Source organism: Rhodnius prolixus, unplaced genomic scaffold, assembly GCF_049639745.1.
Source record: "Rhodnius prolixus isolate KJV_2025 unplaced genomic scaffold, Rpr scaffold_6, whole genome shotgun sequence".
Taxonomy (NCBI): Eukaryota; Metazoa; Arthropoda; class Insecta; order Hemiptera; family Reduviidae; genus Rhodnius; species Rhodnius prolixus.
The window spans coordinates 26,613,578-26,632,921 of NW_027411634.1; the positions used below are offsets into that span (position 1 = coordinate 26,613,578).

The 19,344-nt window shown below is 33.3% G+C and overlaps 1 protein-coding gene across 6 annotated transcripts in view; it reads left to right on the plus strand.

The window, feature by feature from the left end:
- Nucleotides 1–19,344, plus strand: part of LOC141461142 (uncharacterized) — a 127,745-nt gene that overhangs the window by 92,097 nt on the left and 16,304 nt on the right. For 5 of the 6 annotated variants that reach the window (XR_012462618.1, XR_012462617.1, XM_074141876.1 and 2 more), the window contains exon 12: nt 16,207–16,239. The exons of the other annotated variant lie outside the window; for it this stretch is intronic. Coding sequence is in view for 3 of the 5 variants with exons in the window: in XM_074141876.1 (XP_073997977.1) it covers nt 16,207–16,239 (33 nt within the window). In the remaining 2 variants the exon portion in view is untranslated. The remainder of the gene's footprint in view (nt 1–16,206; nt 16,240–19,344) is intronic. 6 annotated transcript variants of the gene reach the window in all.

Consider the following 19,344-nt stretch of genomic DNA (forward strand, 5'->3'; position numbering starts at 1 on the left):
CCTCTTGTGATGCACTTAGTTGCAAATGAAGTATACAAAATTGATTGATTCTATAAGATATTTTATATGTTCTTACAATAAGTGATGTTTTACACAATGTGTTGTGTGAACAAAGTATTAAAAAAAAAAACAAATCTTTGAAAGAACAAAGAAAGTCTGTGAGAGTTCACGTGTGTGTTTTTGAAGCAAAGAGAATTATAACGTTTAACCAGTACATTTCAGTTTAGTGGAAAGAGTTTATTTTATTTATTGGCATTGCCTTAAATCTCTATTTTATTTTTATTTATTTGAGAGTATTTATTATTATTATTATTGGCCATTAGTGGGATAATTTATTCATTTTAAGAATGTATTAAATATATTTATTTTAAATATTTCATTTGTCATTTATATTATTATTCTTATTTTATTTTATTTTTTATTTAAGTCGCGTCAATATCTGAGTACATTAATTTGTATTGTAATTTTCAAAAGTTCAGTAGGTTTGTAATAATTTTGTGATTTTGTAAAATCAAGCTTTTAATCTAAGAAGTACATATTCTATATAAATATGTCTGTAATAATGGATAGAAAGAACCCTTTACTCTGCTTGACCCTGAATTAACAACAATAATTTTATAAAAATTGAATATAACAATAAAATTAAATGGGAAACAAGTTTCATTTTTAAGGAGTACAGTCCAAATATTTACATTAGTAAGAAAAACATCGCTTAGAACAAATAAATGAGCAGAGTTAGTTGTTCTCTCAAGGTCGGAACAATCAAAAAGTATTATAATTGTGGTGGCATGTTTTTGCTTAGTTTTCACTGTCAGTACTATAACTATTCGTTAAAAAAATATGTTCATATTTGTAAAAGATTATAGTTGCTTCTATTGTTGCTCAAATCTCTCTCTCTATATATTTCAGAAAGTAAAACTTGGATCTTGTTTGCATTCTTCTTTAAAATACTTAGTCTCAAAATAGAGCGCACATAAAAGTTAATTAAATTAATATAAGATAGCTTATAAGAGTTATGGGGAATGGGTCAGAGCAAAGTCTGTCGATAATGATCATTGTAGGTTCTCTTGATTGAGGATGACACTGGTCCACGTGCTCTGGCTACCTTGAAGGTGTTACAAGAGTAAGTTTTCTTACAAACAGAGCGTAGAAGGTCTCATAAAGGCTTTACGAAGGCGGCTTTTGGGCGTTGAGCTTGTATGTGTGCTCTGAGCTGTTTATTAAATTTGAATATCGGGGAGATGTTACAAAACGGTGTATCTCGAAGAAACTATAGGCAGTTTTACCTACAACCCCTCTTGTTTTGAACAATTCTACTCTAAGCCTCAATTCTGAACAATTGTACTCTATAGTTTTTATAGAAATTATAAAAATTGCAGACATGGCTATCTCTTCGAACTGCTGAAAATTATATTAAGTCCAATTATTCTTAACTCTTAACTTTTGGGACCAATCATTGTTCCGTTTAACCTTATTTATTTTTATTTATTGCTATCATCTCATTGGTACAAACTTAGTCAACCGCGAATAATTCTGTTTCAGAACTCTGACATTACACTTAACATTAGAATGAGAGTGAACACAGAAATTTTTGAGATTTAATGTTTGCATAAAACTGTTCGCCATTAACAAAAAATATATGTATACGTTAATGAAGTCAATATAAACATGCATTTGTTTTATTAATCGTCATAGAATAACTGGATTCTATTTCTTTACAAATTTGTTATCTTTTTATCCAACTTGCCTTACATATGGCTCATGTTTATGTATTAACAAATAAATAATTTTTTGTTTACTTAAAACATTTTATTTTTAGGTATTTTTATCTCACATACTTTGAAACTTATTTTCCCGATATAATATTAATTGGACTAACCTTTATTTTAGGTGAAAATTGTTTTATTTAAATTACAATTTTCCAAAACTAAACAAGTGTTTTTTGTTTTCCTTTTTATATTTTATTTCATTGAGTTACTGATTAAAGTATTGTTTAGTGTCGACCTTGGGGGTAGTTAAAATGTCGGCCAATTTATCAACATTTATTTTTTTATAAAAAAGAATTTTGGGTCGAAAATATTGTGTCGGATCCGGAAATTATTGTCGATCTACTGTTGCGAGAGTGCTTTCCAAAGCCATTGTGGACTTGAACTGTAGATCCAAACAGAAATATCAGTCAGTGTGCCTGATAACTGAGAAAAATCACTTTGAGGTTCTTCGAATCCCGACAATCAAACGCTTGCTCTCATACCGATCAAGATCTTAACCAATTCCTTGGTAAATCGTAGCCATAAATAACAAACTCCTTTCGAATCTAAAGCTTTCAAAAAAAAATTTCTTTATGTGAACAACCCGTCCGTACCGCACCACTAGTGAAAACGTTCTTTTTCTAAGGGAATTTCTGGATATATTTGGCCCTCAATTTCGCATACAAGTTCGAAAAATGGTACCAGCTCCATTAACTGTTAAAATCTACCCTAATTTATTTTATTTTATTTTTAAGGTGGATAAGGATGGGTACTAGTGAAAAATTTAGTAACATTTCCCAAGTGTAATTGGGAAGAACACTTCCTGTAGCTGTGCAAAGATAGCGTAAAAGTATAAAAGAGCCATAATTCATGATGTTTCGTTCAATTTCTTTGTTCTTCTTGCAAATTTTTTGATTAATTATGGTAAGACGCATTTAAAACCTTTTTTTATGCGCTACCAGAATTAAATAATGTAATTATAAATGGAGTACATTGAAACGATTGCATAATTTTAATTAATGTTAAATTATTAAGAAATGTCCTCAAAATGCCTTTATTTCAAGTTATCTAACATTTAAAAGGTTACATACATTGACCTTTCCATTAGAATTTGTTGCTTTACTTTAGAATTACTACAAGCATGTAGACTGTCTAACGGGTACCAATGGAGTACTTAAATAAGTACTAATATTATGTTGAAATTAAAAGAAATCTGGTGTGAATATTCGCTTGAGTCATGGCAGATCAAATCAACGATATTATCTAGCACTGTGACATCCAATCTCATTTTAAATTTATTTAGATTTTTATTTAATTAAATAATCTACCTGTAAACCCCAGCACAATCTTATTTAAATTACTAACAACCTTGGGAAAGTGTATATAACTCTATGGATGTAAAATCTTTTTCGTGACCGAAATATCAAAGACTATTCCTTATCTTTACGTTGTGGTTTATCATTTCTCATTTATTTATCTGATAACAAGTTTGTATCCTTTTTCTTTCAACTTTTTAATTTATATAGTATTTTTAAAGAGTTAATTACTTGGTAGCATCTCCCAAAATCAGAAATTGGTTTTCTTATTATACCAAGAATTACTTGTATAATTATCAACTTTTCTGTCGCCGCAATAATCTACCCTCCGAATATAATCGCGCATTGATTGAAACATGTAAAGAAACTTGTAAGGGATCTTGGCAACTATCAAACATTCTGAAGTTTAATTATTCCACACCAGAAATTAAATTAGTCTTATCCTAATATTTTTTATTCTCAAACTGATACATTTTATAGAATTGGTTATAAAAGAAAGTAACTCTATTTGTGCGAATAATTGAAAAGGCCAAATGCTGTGTAGACAGTAAAGAGCAACAAATTTTGTAGTAATAATTTTTAGAAAAACAGACACCAGCGCGACCCGTAGGAACTATTGTGGCATCAATTAGTGAGAGCACACCAGTCCTGTCTATTTAACTACACTTCGAAGTTTGGTAAGAGATTCCTGGGCAAAGTATGAATGGATGGATTTTTCAGCTTCGAAGAGCCGATCCCTTAATTAAGTTAGCCCGTCATACTGACACAAAACGCGAAGTACTCTTCTTGCCAGAAGCTAGGCAAGGTTTCGTCTACCATAATTGTGTTTATTGAATGTAAAAATGATTCACTGGCCGAGACGCAGGGACCACATCCACAAAATGAAGCTGACAAAACGGTTAAGGATAGGCTTAAAATGAATTTAAAAGACGTTAGCGCCCGGCACGTTGTAGGTTAGATTAAAACACTGGGTAGGTACTATAACCGAAGGCAGTGGAGTAAAAATACTATCCTCCTAAATGGTTAGGAGTTGAAGCCTCCATCCATCTTTACAAATACAAGAGACTAGCCCACTAGTATTTTATTTGAGATATGTTCTCCGTTGACTGGCAAAGTAATTTTTAAAACATATCTAAACAGGATACTTGGAGGACGTTTCCACCTCTACTTGGGGCTAAAGGGTTCTTCAGCCTCAGACTATAAAGAGAAGTGGTGAGTTACAGAGATATTCGAAGAATAATTTACATTACAAATTCTTTAGTGTGAACTTTCACCAAATGTTGGTTGATTCTAATTTAACAAAGGGTCAATGTAATTACGAGAGTAATTATTTAACTATCCTGTTCTGACAAAAGAAAAATCCATCTGTTGGCTTGACTAGTTAAAGTGACGACTCTCAAAGTCGTCGTCAGTGAGTGTTGGCCCACTCTGTTCACCCTGATGCACTTTGCACTGAACTATCCCATCATAGGTGAGCCTAAGATCACCTCCTCCAAAATCCCTCTTAAAGTATTTTTCCTGTAAAACAAAAACTTATAAATAAAAGTGAAAGATCTAAATATGGTAACGATTATGGAAATTATTGGAGCCATTTTCCTAGTAAAATAGAAAAGATTTGAACTTTCTTCTGTTTTCAGTTCTTTTAAAAGTAAAAAGACATTTTTACTCAGGAAATCTAAAAACAATTTGATGTGGAAAATTTGCAGAAATTATTAAGATGAGATTAAGAAATAGCGATGGTTTCTGGTTAGATTTTTCAATTAATAAATATAATTTATTAAGTACGGTTACTGGTTCTATTCTTTGCATAACCTGTTTGATCAAAAGTTTGTATTTTATACGTTAGTGGGTAAACCCTTATTAACAAATCCTGAAGTATCGGTAATTCCTAAATATTGTTGATACATATGAGTTCTACTTTTAAATTATATGAAAGGTAAAGAATGCAAATTTATTTTATGCGTGTTTTGTAATTTTTATATATATTCAAAATTCCCCAAAAGATGTAAGGGAAACCCAAGTAACTCAGTTTTTTAACGTAAATTACTTTCTTTTTTTTCCAAAAGGTGTGACAAAGCTGTAGCAACAACTTGTGGGAAATAGTACCACCACTTTAAGTTCCCTCTCTCCTGTCTTGTATTCTTGTCAGCTGGTCATTCCTTATCTGTAGCTACAAATGTACATAATAAAAAAAAAAGTACTTGGTGTGGAGTTGTTGATTAGTAGAGGGGGTTCACTTGGAGTTTCCCACCAAGGTTGGTAGTAGTTGTCGATTCGTCCACCTGTGTTGTTTCATGCGTCTCTATCAGTAAGCGTTGAAAGAGCTGTGATGTTTGCAGTGTACAACGTCTAGTTTTTCTTTTTTAATACTCTTAAGTAGAAAAGTAATTTAGACAGACATCTTCAGGACGTCAGCTTCAAGGTAATTATCAGCTTTGTACTTTTTATTTTTTTGTATACATTCCATGTCGTTCTTATCTGTACCTAGACAGTTTGCTGGATACCTCTTTATTCATTTCTTTTTTCTTATAAGTTCAAAAATGAGGAAAGACAAAATTTGACAGTCGCCATTAAAACCGACATTACTTAGAAATTATTGAAAAATTTATTTGTTTTTTTCAATGATCTTTAACAAAGAAAGTTCTTTCAATACTTGTCAGTGAACTGTAACAGATAGTTCAATTAACAGCTTACTTAAAAATATTAATAATAATAATAATGAAAATTTTGTCATTTCATTGGTGATTTCTAAGTGATCAGGGAAATCATTATTTTACAAAATTATAATAAAAAAAAACGCATTATGTTCAAATTTGATACTCCGCGTTGTTATCATTATTTTGATAAGAACAGTTCTTTGAAGCTGCATAACAACTTTTCACTTTTTAGGATTTTTTTTCTCTTAAAAACTAGAAATTCTTTTCAACTAGGATATTTTACTGCATATGATTTATCCCATTATCTCAATTCCTCGCACTAAGTGATTAATTAAATTAATTAAAAATAGTGACTGAGATTAAAATTTATTCGAAAATAAATGTTTTAAGGCCCTTTGAACACGAAAAAGGTTGGTTCTTAGCGCATGATTTTGTAGGTATTTCTCCAGGAATTAATTTATTCCTCTAACTAAAAATCCCAGATAGTTCAATCCTTTTTTTAATCGTTTTTATACCACTGTCGCTTTTATTTCTTAGATTTCAGCCAAAATCCTAAAAAAAAAAAAAAATAACTGCCTAGCAGAACACTTGTCTATCTGCTAAGTGTACTGGATTTTTCTGAAGATGTGAACCAATGTTGGGTTCTGGCAGAGCGTACTGTCAGGAGATCTAGCTATCCCAACTCTGAAGATGTTGACGGGTCATGGCCAATGGCAAGCCGAAAACAAGCCAAGAACTCTACGATGACTTTAGACAGTATTTGTTACTTTAATCGAAGAACTCTAAAGTACTGACCATTGCTTGTCAATGGTTAGTGTTTTTCTTCATTCACCTCCATACTTTTGCCATGTATAACTCTTCTTATAGCACTAACCGACAAATCAGATGTAATAACACTCTCATTCGGTGGTCTACCCACGTTAAGTACTTAGGGCTAACTTTATTCAACAAACTGACTTTCACTACGCACATTCAGGACAAAGTAAACTCAGGCAAACTGGCTATACGACTATTATTTCCTCTACTCTCACGTGACTCCAAAATGACTGTGACTAACAAAGTAGTCATTAGGCCGATCTTGCTCTACGCCTGCACCACCTGGAGCCTGACTTGTAGTAGCAACATCAAGAAACTTCAGATAACCCAGAACAAATTTCTCAGACTCGCAACAGACTCTTCACGACGTACTAGAATTGATTCACTCCACGAGACTGCGTCCAGTACTCCCGTACACTCCTTTATCCAAAATCGTCTGCTCAAACTCCTTTCCATCCTAGACTGCCATCCCAATCCACTATGCCGCGACATAGCCTCCTACGATCCTTCTACAACATACAGACACAGAAGACTAAAACATATCCTACTCTAACTCTCTACACTAGCTGCAGGTTTTTCCTCTCCTTTTTTCCCTGCATTCCAATCCTCCTCACCTAACTTTTCTCTTACTTCACTCAGTTAAGAAGGTTGAAATGTTTTATCAATTTATGCTTCTATAATTATTTTAATGAATATTTATTCTATTCTTCTTATAGCACCATATTCTCCTAAGGCAACTGGTCGTACCTTTTTGTATCTTCTTCAGCCAGATGATTAGCTCCGTTGTTCTTCTTTATTCCTTAGAGGGTCTAGGGATCCACTGAAGATTAACATTCTAGCCTAAAGATATTAAATCGCTGAGCTTTCCCCACATGGGAAAACATTATGCGAGTCAGTTTTGCTATCAATGTTAAGGTAATAGAAGCTGATTGAATCAACAAAAGAGGCTACTTGCTATGGAGGCTTTTCTCGCAACTGCTCGTGGGCCAAGGATACATCGATGATTTCCTCCGCAAAACTTGATGCTAAGAACCGACTTAAACGGAGATCTGAGAGTTGGTACGTAAGTGCCAAGCCATGGCGTAAATGTTTATCAAAATTAAAGGAAAAACCTCTGATGTTTTTGCAACAGCACTCTTACTTTGTATCCAGGAGTTAGTTTGTAACTTGGTCTGTCAGCTCCTTAAATATTACTTTAAAATTAATAGATCATTAGTTTAACAGTTTGAAGAAGACTGACAACCGGGGGGGGCTTTTTTTTCTGAATAAGACTCCCAATTCTTTAAAACGGCTCCAAACTTTTTCGATCGGTTGAATGAAAATCATAAATTAGAAATAAAATAATAATTACAATTAAAGAAAAGGTCATGTGATTTTAATCGACATAGGCACTTGGCCTAGTCCGTCCAAGAATGCATAGAGAAGTATCACGTGTTGTCCCTAAGTACTTTCTGAAGCACCAGGAACCTCAGATGGAAGGGCAGTTGTCCGTTTTTTTTTTTTTTGGTTAGCGAGCCGCCGGTTTGATCTATTCCTACAGGAAGTCTGGAGACCTCTCACAAACGTAGGTAGCAGTTATCCAAAACAAGAAACCGAATCCTCTCTTAATATACTAGATTCAGCTTCCTCTTCGTGAGTCCATGACGGAAATGAAGGAAGAACTTGAGATTTAACTGAGCAGTAACTTACCATCATGATTCTAGACTAAATTCAAAAAATCCCTGCTATTACCTAACTGCCAAAATCCCCTACTTAATGGAGAATAAGTGCATACTTAATTTCAGTGATCGCCTATTTTCCAGTGATAATACGAAACTCATTGTTTCAATTTACGTTATTAACACTGCTTGCTTCCAAAAATTACCCCATAATAGTCTTCATAAACTAGATGAGATCTTTAGAATGTAAAACTTAATAATTCCAATGGAGTACTTGAATTCTTAATGAAATGATGTAGATTTTTAACAACCAGAATCGACACGAGTAATATAGGATATGATCTCTGATATTATATTGCCGACCACCTGTTCAATGACAAATATTTAATCTGAAGGTCATACTCTCAAAGAATTCTAGTTTTTTTGATTGTGCCGGCTAACCGCGCCGATGCTACATAACGCTACGCACTGATCAGATAATAACTAACAGGCGGATCTGTCTTGACATTTTCTATCAAAAGATCTTGCTTTGAAAAGTGTCAGTAAAAAAATTGTATCGGTATCCGTCTGTGGATTGTTCTATGCACAAATTATCTTGCAATTTTGATGTCTCAGACACTTGTGGGTATCTTTTAAAAAAGATCAGTCAACCTTGAAGATAACTCAAATACTTGGCCAGAAGTGCTTCATTTTTATCGTTTTTTTTTTTTTTGGTACAAAAAGTTAAGCCATTTCTTTAACCTCTGTTACTTAAATGGTAGATAATTCTTCTGGCGATTTACTTAACTGGACTTCGCCAGACTTTGAATTTAAGATGTAACCTGTATAAGGCCCTCTGTAGAGATATAGATTGTAGTTCTCTTTGCAATTAATTGGGTCTGATTGTGCTTAAAGCACTTATTTCACTTCCTAGGAATCAATTTCTAGGTTGTTCTCTGCTGATTGTGATCTCTCTTCGGCTCCTAATTCTTCTACCATTACCCAGGTTATACAGGGTGATCCATTTAAAACGCACCAATCGCTAATAACTTTTTAGGAAAGTGGAATTTCGAAAAAACGTACGAAGTACAGGGAGGAGTGGGTGTTGGTCTAGTGGTCATGAGCGTGATTTTGTAAGTGGGAGTTCCCCAGTTCGAATCCCGCGGGTGCAGTCATTCACAATACTTAATACATCATAACACTTTTTTAAACAAAATTTAGTCATACGCGGGATTCGAACTGGGGATCTCCCACTTACAAAACCACGCACTTGTTCACTAGACCAACTCCCTGGCAAGATATTCTTACCGTAATCATAGGTCAAGAAGTCTTGCATACTGGGTGCATTAAAATGATGTGATGATTACTTTTATTTGATGATAAAACAAATTTATCCTGATTCTCCCATAACCATTACATTCTCTACATTCTTTAAAATCTTCAGTTATTATTATTTTTGTTCTTTGCGTCACCAATAACATTTTTTGCAATCAGAGAACCACCCAAAACGTGTATTTCTGGTGGAAAATTAATATTGAAAACTGATCACGAATAGATAAAATGGTAACTTTGATATTAAATATCTCAACAAATATTAGGGATATCGAAACGGGGTCAACGTCATTTTTCACAGTTGTTTATATAGTTCTCATAATCATTGTCAAAACTAGTGGTCCTCATGTAACCTCAATCGGGTTTTAGACCGTAACTCCGCCAAAAATAAAGATACAGCATCGGGGGTAGAAAATTTTAAAACTAGACCAAAAAAAAAACATATGGTTTACTTCGTGGGTTTTTTCGAAATTCCGCTTTCCTAAAAGGTTATTAGCGATTGGTGCGTTTTAAATGGATCACCCTGTATACTGTATATTCGTAAAATGTGTTGATGATATTTCAAATCTATTCAATATCTGATCAGCAGTAATGGATGTACGAGGGTCGTTTGAAAAGTCCGTGCAAAAATAAAAACTACTTAATTTTTTGGGGTAAACCTTTTTTATTTTTCAACATAGTCTCCTTTTAGGCTTATACACTTCGTCCAACGCTGCTCTAGTTTGTTGATCCCTTCCGAATAATAGGATTTGTCCAAGTCTCAAAAATAGCCATTCGTTTCTGCAATCACCTCCTCGTTTGAATAAAATCTTTTTCCCGCCAGCCATTTCTTCATATTGGGGAACAAATAGTAGTCCGAGGGAGCCAAGTCTGGAGAATAGGGGGGATGTGAAACGAGTTGGAACCCTATTTCCATTAATTTTGCGACCACAACTGCTGAAGTGTGAGCTGGTGCGTTGTCGTGATGGAAAAGGACTTGTGGGCCAATCGTGGGCGTTTTTCTTGCAGCTCGGTTTTCAAACGGTCCAATAACGATGAATAATATGCACCTGTAATAGTTTTACCCTTTTCCAGATAGTCGATGAGGATTATTCCTTGCGAATCCCAAAAGACAGTCGCCATAATCTTTCCGGCCGAAGGAACGGTCTTCGCCTTTTTTGGCGCAGATTCCCCCCTTGGTAACCCATTGTTTAGATTGTTCTTTGGTCTCAGGAGTGTAGTGATGTATCCATGTTTCATCCACAGTGACGAAACGACGCTTAAAGTCCTGCGGATTCTTCTGGAATAGCTGCAAACCGTCCTTGCAACACTTCACACGATTTCGTTTTTGGTCAAGCGTGAGCAATCGCGGCACCCATCTTGCGGCTAGCTTTGTCATGTCCAAAGGTTGATGCAAAATATTATGTACCCGTTCATTCGAGATGCCCACAGCACTAGCAATCTCACGCACCTTCACTCTTCTGTCATCCATCACCATATCATGGATTTTATCAATGATTTCTGGAGTAGTAACCTCAACAGGGCGTCCAGAACGTTCAGCGTCACTTGTGCCCATATGGCCACTCCGAAAATTTTGAAACCACTTATAAACTGTTCTAATCGAAGGTGCAGAGTCACCATAATCTTTATTAAGCTTCTCTTTAGTCTCCTGAGGCGTTTTGCCTTTCATAAAGTAGTGTTTAATCAACACACGAAATTCTTTTTCGTCCATTTTTTGAAAATCACTCGACTTCCTCGATTCAAACGAATGCCAAACACAAAGAAATAGACCGATCTGGCTGAAACTTGGTATGTGTTCTTCCAAGAGATGCTACTAACTAAACATAACCTCGATACGCGCCAGTGGTGCTATCTCTCTGACTTTGCACGGACTTTTCAAACGACCCTCGTACAAGAATTTTTCTTATTTGAAGAAAATTAATTTAATTATGGCTGTTAAATATTCATTATTTAAACAGAAATAGGATTTAGATGTCTAGTTTTAAAGTATAAAGTAAAGTATAATAACTTTATTCAACTTAAATTCATATTATTTATTGCTGCATGTACAAAATTGCTGTATGTAAAATTATTCTATCTTCATGCAATCGTGAAACAATAATTACAGTAATTATTTGCTCTTTTAATTGTTTAGCTTGCCTTATTCTGAACAATTAATTAAAAGTTTGTTGAACATCTTTTTAGGAAAAATGAAATTCTCTTAAATTTTTCATTATATAGATAAATTTTCACTTAAGGAAATATTTTATAAAATTTCCTTTTTATGTTAATCCACTGGCGCCAGAGCCTTTATTGTTTATTGAAGTGAAAATTCCAATAATTTGAACAAAGCTTAAACCATTAAACCATCAAAATTGTTATCTTAGCTTTCTCATAAACAACAATAACTTTTTTCTAGATTTTTGATCAAAATATTGTTGATAAATGCAAAAAATTTATAATCTCCCTAACATTATACATCGTAGCACACATATTTTGTTTTTTCGTATCCCTGACCTAAATTTTGTACATAAACTTATTTATTAATCAACCAATGATGATATTGAAAGTCGGAAAACGTCAAGAGATTCGAAAAATCTTGCGTGTTACTATGGATAAAGTAATGGATATTATCCCGATTGTGCACATGTTCAACATTTTTACAAATTATTACTACATATTAAAGTTGTTAGTTTTTAATTTGTTTAAGTTTATAAGTTATAGTTTTTAATTTAAATCAGTACGGAACAAAGTTGCCTAATGAGGTGTTTTTGTCATCTTAAATATATTTAGTGTTTCTTTAATCTGTAAATAACCGACTATTTCATTATTATTAACATTATTACAAATTCTGTTATTCCCTCTGTAAATAACAGCATTATTCTCGTCAAATAACATCAAAATTTTCTCGCCTACTTTTTTTGCGAAGAGAATGAGATTACGTCAGATTTTATTGCCATCTTCTAGTCGAATTTTACTTATTGAGGTCTTCGCCATCACCAGTTACTGACCACTCTATCCACCAGAAATGTATTTGTTGCAATATTAACTCACTGCGGCTTTAAAGGATCTTAAGAATACAAATTTGTTGGGTTAAAAGAGCACTTACACAAATTCAATGCTCTGAAACTGGCCACAAAGCCGCGTTAGAATCGCCTCTGTGACGGTTCATTGTCGTGAACTTTGATCCGCACTATTGCGTCACATTCTCAGCCAAGACCTGTAAAACTACTAGGCCGAGCACCAATGTGTCTTCTTAGCCTGTAAAGCCTATTAAAGATTAAGTAGGTCTACCATTAACTTTAGTGTGGATCTTTTGCTTGTCTTTGGCCGAAGATATTAGGCCCTTTAAAACTTCATTTCGTCTCACACGAAAGACTTATAATATAACTATTAAGCAAGAAATTACAACTTTGTTTTTTTGTAAATCCACAATTTATAAAACTCTTTGTAAAAGCAAAAAAATATTACGAGTACTTACTCTGTCAAAATGTTCTACATTTAGTAATGAAATTGTAAAACCAGTTGAATTGTGCTAAACTTGAATGTACTGGTGATATGTCCGTCATATAGTTCCGCTGTGATATCATTGTTCCGTTTGTTTTATTCTGTAACTTGTTTCAATGTTCAAAGCTTGTCAGCTTGGTAGAATATTTTATATTTAATATTTTTCTTCATTAATTAAAAATATCTTCCTTCTAAAATTCGTATTTTTTTTTTGCATTTAATAAAAAAAAAGGTGGAAATTGGCAATGAAGTGTTTGTTTTCTCTAACGTTCTGTTATTATGATTTGGAGATAAATAACCTGGTGTTTTCACATGATTTGGAATTCTGCGGAGCTAAGTTATCAACTTGAACTTATTCGTCAGAATGCCAAGAATATTATTCAAAAATAAGCTTTTAATAGCAGTTTCTTTTTCATCAGCTATTATTAAATTTTGTAAAACTTTGAATTCTATATTTTCTGTAGTCACATTTCAAATTTCAAAGTCAAATCAACAACTAGGTATTTCATAAATATGTGTTTATTTATTCAGCCTATGTCGTTCGAATATCATGATTCTTGATGTAATAAGACAATTTATGAATTAACATTTTATATTTACTGCTAAGATATGAAATTGAAACCTACTAATCATCTACACTTATCTGCAATCGAATGAAAAGTTTAACGGTAACACGTGTATAAGTGCCAATAAGTTTACTGTGAAAGCATGCACTGTACTCACACATTCCGGGACAGGCATTTTCAAGAGCACATTTGGTACTTATACTCGTGTTGCCGTTAAACAATTTTTTCCCTATTGCTATAAACATCTTTCTAAATAAGAGTTTAAAGGCAAAAAAAAAAAAGGAAAAAGAAAATATTGAATACTGTTTTCTTCATGAATTGTGTGAATATGTTTGCAGTAAAATATGATGTTATGGGTAAACATTTTGGTTAACGAATGTAGGGGATCACTAAAGATGCTATTTCTGAGAGATCTTGAGTTTAAAGTTTTTATAAATTAAAAAAGTATTTACTCCAACTTATCGAACTATATTTAATTCCTCTTAGGTTATATTTAGGTTTAAATTGAGTAATTGTCTGGCCTATTTTTTTTAAAAGATTTTTTAGTCTTCAACTGACCAAAACTTTAGAATACCCCAGAAGACTATCTTAACAGTGGCTGTTCAAGAACTACTCTACTTTCTTAAAAATGATGTCTTTTAGCTCTGTTTTGATGTTTTTAAATTGGTTAGATTGTGTTTAGATGAATTCTAGATAACGGTGGGTTAATTTTTCCCTTGAGTGGTTTAGCAGTTTCCAATCATCAGATTTGCACAGCACATTGTGACTTGGATGTTCCTTAAGAATCTTCTTAAAAAGTCTTCCGTTTCCATTACTTCTTCTCAGTAGAAACTCTAATTTATTGAGAGTGTGAATAAAAAAGCGATTTTATATTCGCTTTATTATTAAGCAAGTGTACGAGGGTCGTTTGAAAAGTCCGTGCAAAAATAAAAACTACTTAATTTTTTGGGGTAAACCTTTTTTATTTTTCAACATAGTCTCCTTTTAGGCTTATACACTTCGTCCAACGCTGCTCTAGTTTGTTGATCCCTTCCGAATAATAGGATTTGTCCAAGTCTGAAAAATAGCCATTCGTTTCTGCAATCACCTCCTCGTTTGAATAAAATCTTTTTCCCGCCAGCCATTTCTTCATATTGTGGAACAAATAGTAGTCCGAGGGAGCCAAGTCTGGAGAATAGGGGGGATGTGAAACGAGTTGGAACCCTATTTCCATTAATTTTGCGACCACAACTGCTGAGGTGTGAGCTGGTGCGTTGTCGTGATGGAAAAGGACTTTTTTGTGGGCCAATCGTGGGCGTTTTTCTTGCAGCTCGGTTTTCAAACGGTCCAATAACGATGAATAATATGCACCTGTAATAGTTTTACCCTTTTCCAGATAGTCGATGAGGATTATTCCTTGCGAATCCCAAAAGACAGTCGCCATAATCTTTCCGGCCGAAGGAACGCTCTTCGCCTTTTTTGGCGCAGATTCCCCCTTGGTAACCCATTGTTTAGATTGTTCATTGGTCTCAGGAGTGTAGTGATGTATCCATGTTTCATTCACAGTGACGAAACGACGCTTAAAGTCCCGCGGATTTTTCTGGAACAGCTGCAAACCATCCTTGCAACACTTCACACGATTTCGTTTTTGGTCAAGCGTGAGCAATCGCGGCACCCATCTTGCGGATAGCTTTGTCATGTCCAAATGTTGATGCAAAATATTATGTACCCGTTCATTCGAGATGCCCACAGCACTAGCAATCTCACGCACCTTCACTCTTCTGTCATCCATCACCATATCATGGATTTTATCAATGATTTCTGGAGTAGTAACCTCAACAGGGCGTCCAGAACGTTCAGCGTCACTTGTGCCCATATGGCCACTCCGAAAATTTTGAAACCACTTATAAACTGTTCTAATCGAAGGTGCAGAGTCACCATAATGTTTATCAAGCTTCTCTTTAGTCTCCTGAGGCGTTTTGCCTTTCATAAAGTAGTGTTTAATCAACACTCGAAATTCTTTTTCGTCCATTTTTTTAAAAACACTCGACTTCCTCGATTCAAACGAATGCCAAACACAAAGAAATAGACCGATCTGGCTGAAACTTGGTGTGTGTTCTTCCAAGAGATGCTACTAACTAAACATAACCTCGATACGCGCCAGTGGTGCTATCTCTCTGACTTTGCACGGACTTTTCAAACGTCCCTCGTATGTTTGAGAGAGTACCATTAAATAATAAAACTTCTATTACTTCATTTAATTGCTTTTCAATTAATTTAACAAGGGTTGAACTGGATTAATACTATTTATATTTTGAAACTTATCGCTAGAAAAGATGTAATCTGGTGATGTAAACATTTTTTTTTTAGACTTCATCAACTTTTTTTACTAAGTTACTAAATATTTCTGAAAACTTGTAATTCTTTTTGTTTTAGTTTTATCGGGAAAATTAGCCATAAGTTGTTTCAATTTTCCAAAAGAAAATTGAATTTTTCAGCCTTTTTAAATCATTCATGCTAGTTCATTATTTAATTTCTATATCGGTTTTTCTTTGAAAGGAACACTGTGTATTCATGTTTATACCCAATAAATAGACAAATACTACGTAAAATATGTTTTGATATTACGTTTTTTATAATTTATATTTTGTGTTTATTTCTCTGTTTAGGTTTAAATATTATTTAATATACAGGAGTTTGAGGTGAGTGATGTTATCAAAGATGTAAACATTTTATTTTAGTTCGCAATTTTGTAGTCATTTGTACCACAGAAGCACCTATTTATTATAATTAATTTATATTGCACATTCGGTTAGATATCTTTTTCATTCAACAAATAGTTATAATTTTCGTTGTAGAGTGCAATATTTAAAGTTACTCACGTAGATTCAAAAGGCGTAGTAAAGTGAATTAATTGTGTGAAGCGGTATATTAAAAATTAAAATTGAAGAATACTTGAATTTATTGATGATTAGTATCTTTTTTTCTATATTTAGTGAAAATATTTCTTAATTTAGGTGACTATCGTAGCAATTATATTGTGAATTGAGGACATGCTTCACTCATTCTATCGACTTATAGGAGAATTAGGTGATTTAAAAATTCGTCTCTCATGGAATTTTCTTCTAAAAATGAGTGCTTTTATTGCTCTTGGTTGATTTTACTGTTAACTGTGACAACAAGAACTTGGCCTTTAAAAAGGGCAAAAATTAAAGATGTGGTTATCCACAATACCAAAATAATACAAAGAAACGAACTAAGTATCTATGTAGTGAATAATTATAGAAGTTGATATTCTATTTGAATAGATGTCAGTTCAGATTAATTAGGAATTTCTAAGAGAATATCTTCACTTAATATAAACAATATGTTGTTTACAAAAATATCTATGTCACTTCCTTTGCAAAAAAACCTTGATTTGAAAAACTAGTTTTTAAATAATTGCCATGTTGAGGATAATCACTGGATCAGAACCTTATAGAGAGAGAATCGAGATGGCGACCCTCTGAGAATGGCGGTTCTCAATAGGTTTTTACCTCCTTAAACAGTACTGTTTTTAACAAGATTTTGTAGAGGTTAAGATTCTGATCTTAACTTGATTTTTATTAAATTGATGGGGTCAAAGTCGGTTTTTCATTCTTATTCTTATTTTGCATTCCACTGTTAAGTTGCAACAATAAAATTCGTTTTCTTGTTTATTTGTGCTACAATCTGCGCATTGGTACAACGATAACAATGAATGGTAGAATACTTTAAATTCAGATATGTAATTAATAGCATTGTAATTAGCAATAGCAGTGTTGTTGTTCAGCGAGCTCTCAAACTATTTGTGGTAATTCAGCTTCCAATATGATCATTTATTAATTATTAGACGACTTGGTACTTGGTATGTAAATCTTTAACCAAAACTTTCAATGTGGACTCAATGTTACTTTCACTAACAATTAATAATTAATTTAAAACTGTATGTATTCTATATTTCTCAAACATTTATCTAGAATAATTATTTTTGGAGAGATTTGATGTATATCTGAATGTTGGGTTTGATACTGAAGGAGTGTTTGAAAAGGGAAAAAAGCTCTAAAAGCTTGGCACGGTCATTTAGATTCTTTGGTTTAAATCTTAACCAGTGCTATCCTAATCTACTAAATTTAAGTGATTAACGCTTTTTAATTTTAAAATGAACCCTAAAATTATTCTTATCTTACTGCAGTAAGAAAAGTTATCTGTAAGTCTGAACGTTGAATGAGTGCTTTTACAACCGATTCTCAACTTGTTTGTAATGATATTTATTATTTTTGGGAGAAAAAAACAAAGTCGGTTATTAATTTAAAGGTTATTATAATAATTATTTTATTAGGGAAGGGATTAGCTATGAGGTTAGCATACTGGACTCCCACGCGGAGGTCCCGGGTTCGAATCCAGCTGCTGACCCTTAGATTTTCTCTTCCTAGGAGCTTCTTACAGCTCACTGTCCGGTGATGGACAGGGTTGTCTGTAACGAGAGAACACTGTCTGAAGGCCGGCAGTGCACTGAAAAAAGCTTCGGGCGCCTATAACCTTAGATGTTGACGCGCTTTAAATCATTAAAAAATAAATATTTTATCATATATAATTTTGTTTAACCCGTTGCCGCAAATGACGGCTTTGGCCGTCCAATCTTTGTTGATATGTAGGCAAACGACGTCTATAGCCGTCGTGCACATTTTAATTAATAAAAAAAGTACAGCGTTAGTACGAAGTACTAACGCATAAACTTGTTAATTATTGAATTAGTAAAGCAAATGCTGTATAGTCGTCACGACGGCCATAGCCGTCATTTGCTCTGGAAAGAGAAAAAATGACATGATGAGCAAATGGCGGTTATAGCCGTCGAGAGTTTTTTTGGAAAAACCGTGGTTAAATGTGATAATTTTTACTTCCAAACATACAACTTACACTTGATTCCATCTGGCAGTCATGAACAATTGAGAAAAAAAAGTGTGTTTCTGAGCACGATCATCAAATTAAAAGTGTGCGGCAACGGGTTAAGTAATAAATGTGAAATGGGTTGAAAGGACATTGGAGGACAGGATCCTCATCGACGCTATTGCACAAATTCTGCCTCTCAAGACAAGGTTATGCCCCATTAATTTAATAGATTTGAGAAATTATTGTCATTCCTGTCTAAATAATTAAAATGGCGGACTAAATCACTTGAAACAATTAGTTTTAAATTGAAATGTATCATTTGTTTTAAAGGAAACACTTGATCAGTTTCATTGCCATAATTACCATCAGATGCTCGCAGTGGAAGCAATCACATTCACTGTTTAACTACATGTAAAACATTAAAATAATATTCTTTTTTTTTAATATCAAGGTTCGATAAAAATAAATTGTATTGAAAAAAAAGAGGTTTATATCAATTTTTTGCTTTTTCTTGTCTACCGGTTTGTTTAAAATTTCTTTTAGTGGAGTTATCAAAAGTAAATATATGTACGTGGTTGCACAATAATATTTATTTATTGCAATTTAGATGGTTTGCAAACAAAAATGTCTATCACAATAAATTATATTATAATTTAATCTTAATATTTAAACAATATCATTTGTAATAGCTAATTCGAGAAGCTGTGTTCTGATGAGATATGTACTTTCATTTCGTCTCATTTTTTTCCCTGAGATAAGAATGAAAAATAAATATTGTTAAACAATGTTGCACAAGGTTACATTGAGTTTGTAAAGGTTGAGAATAATATTTAAACAAGCAAAAGATTAAAATTTAATCTACATATACGAACAAACGCTTACAGATTAGATCAGTT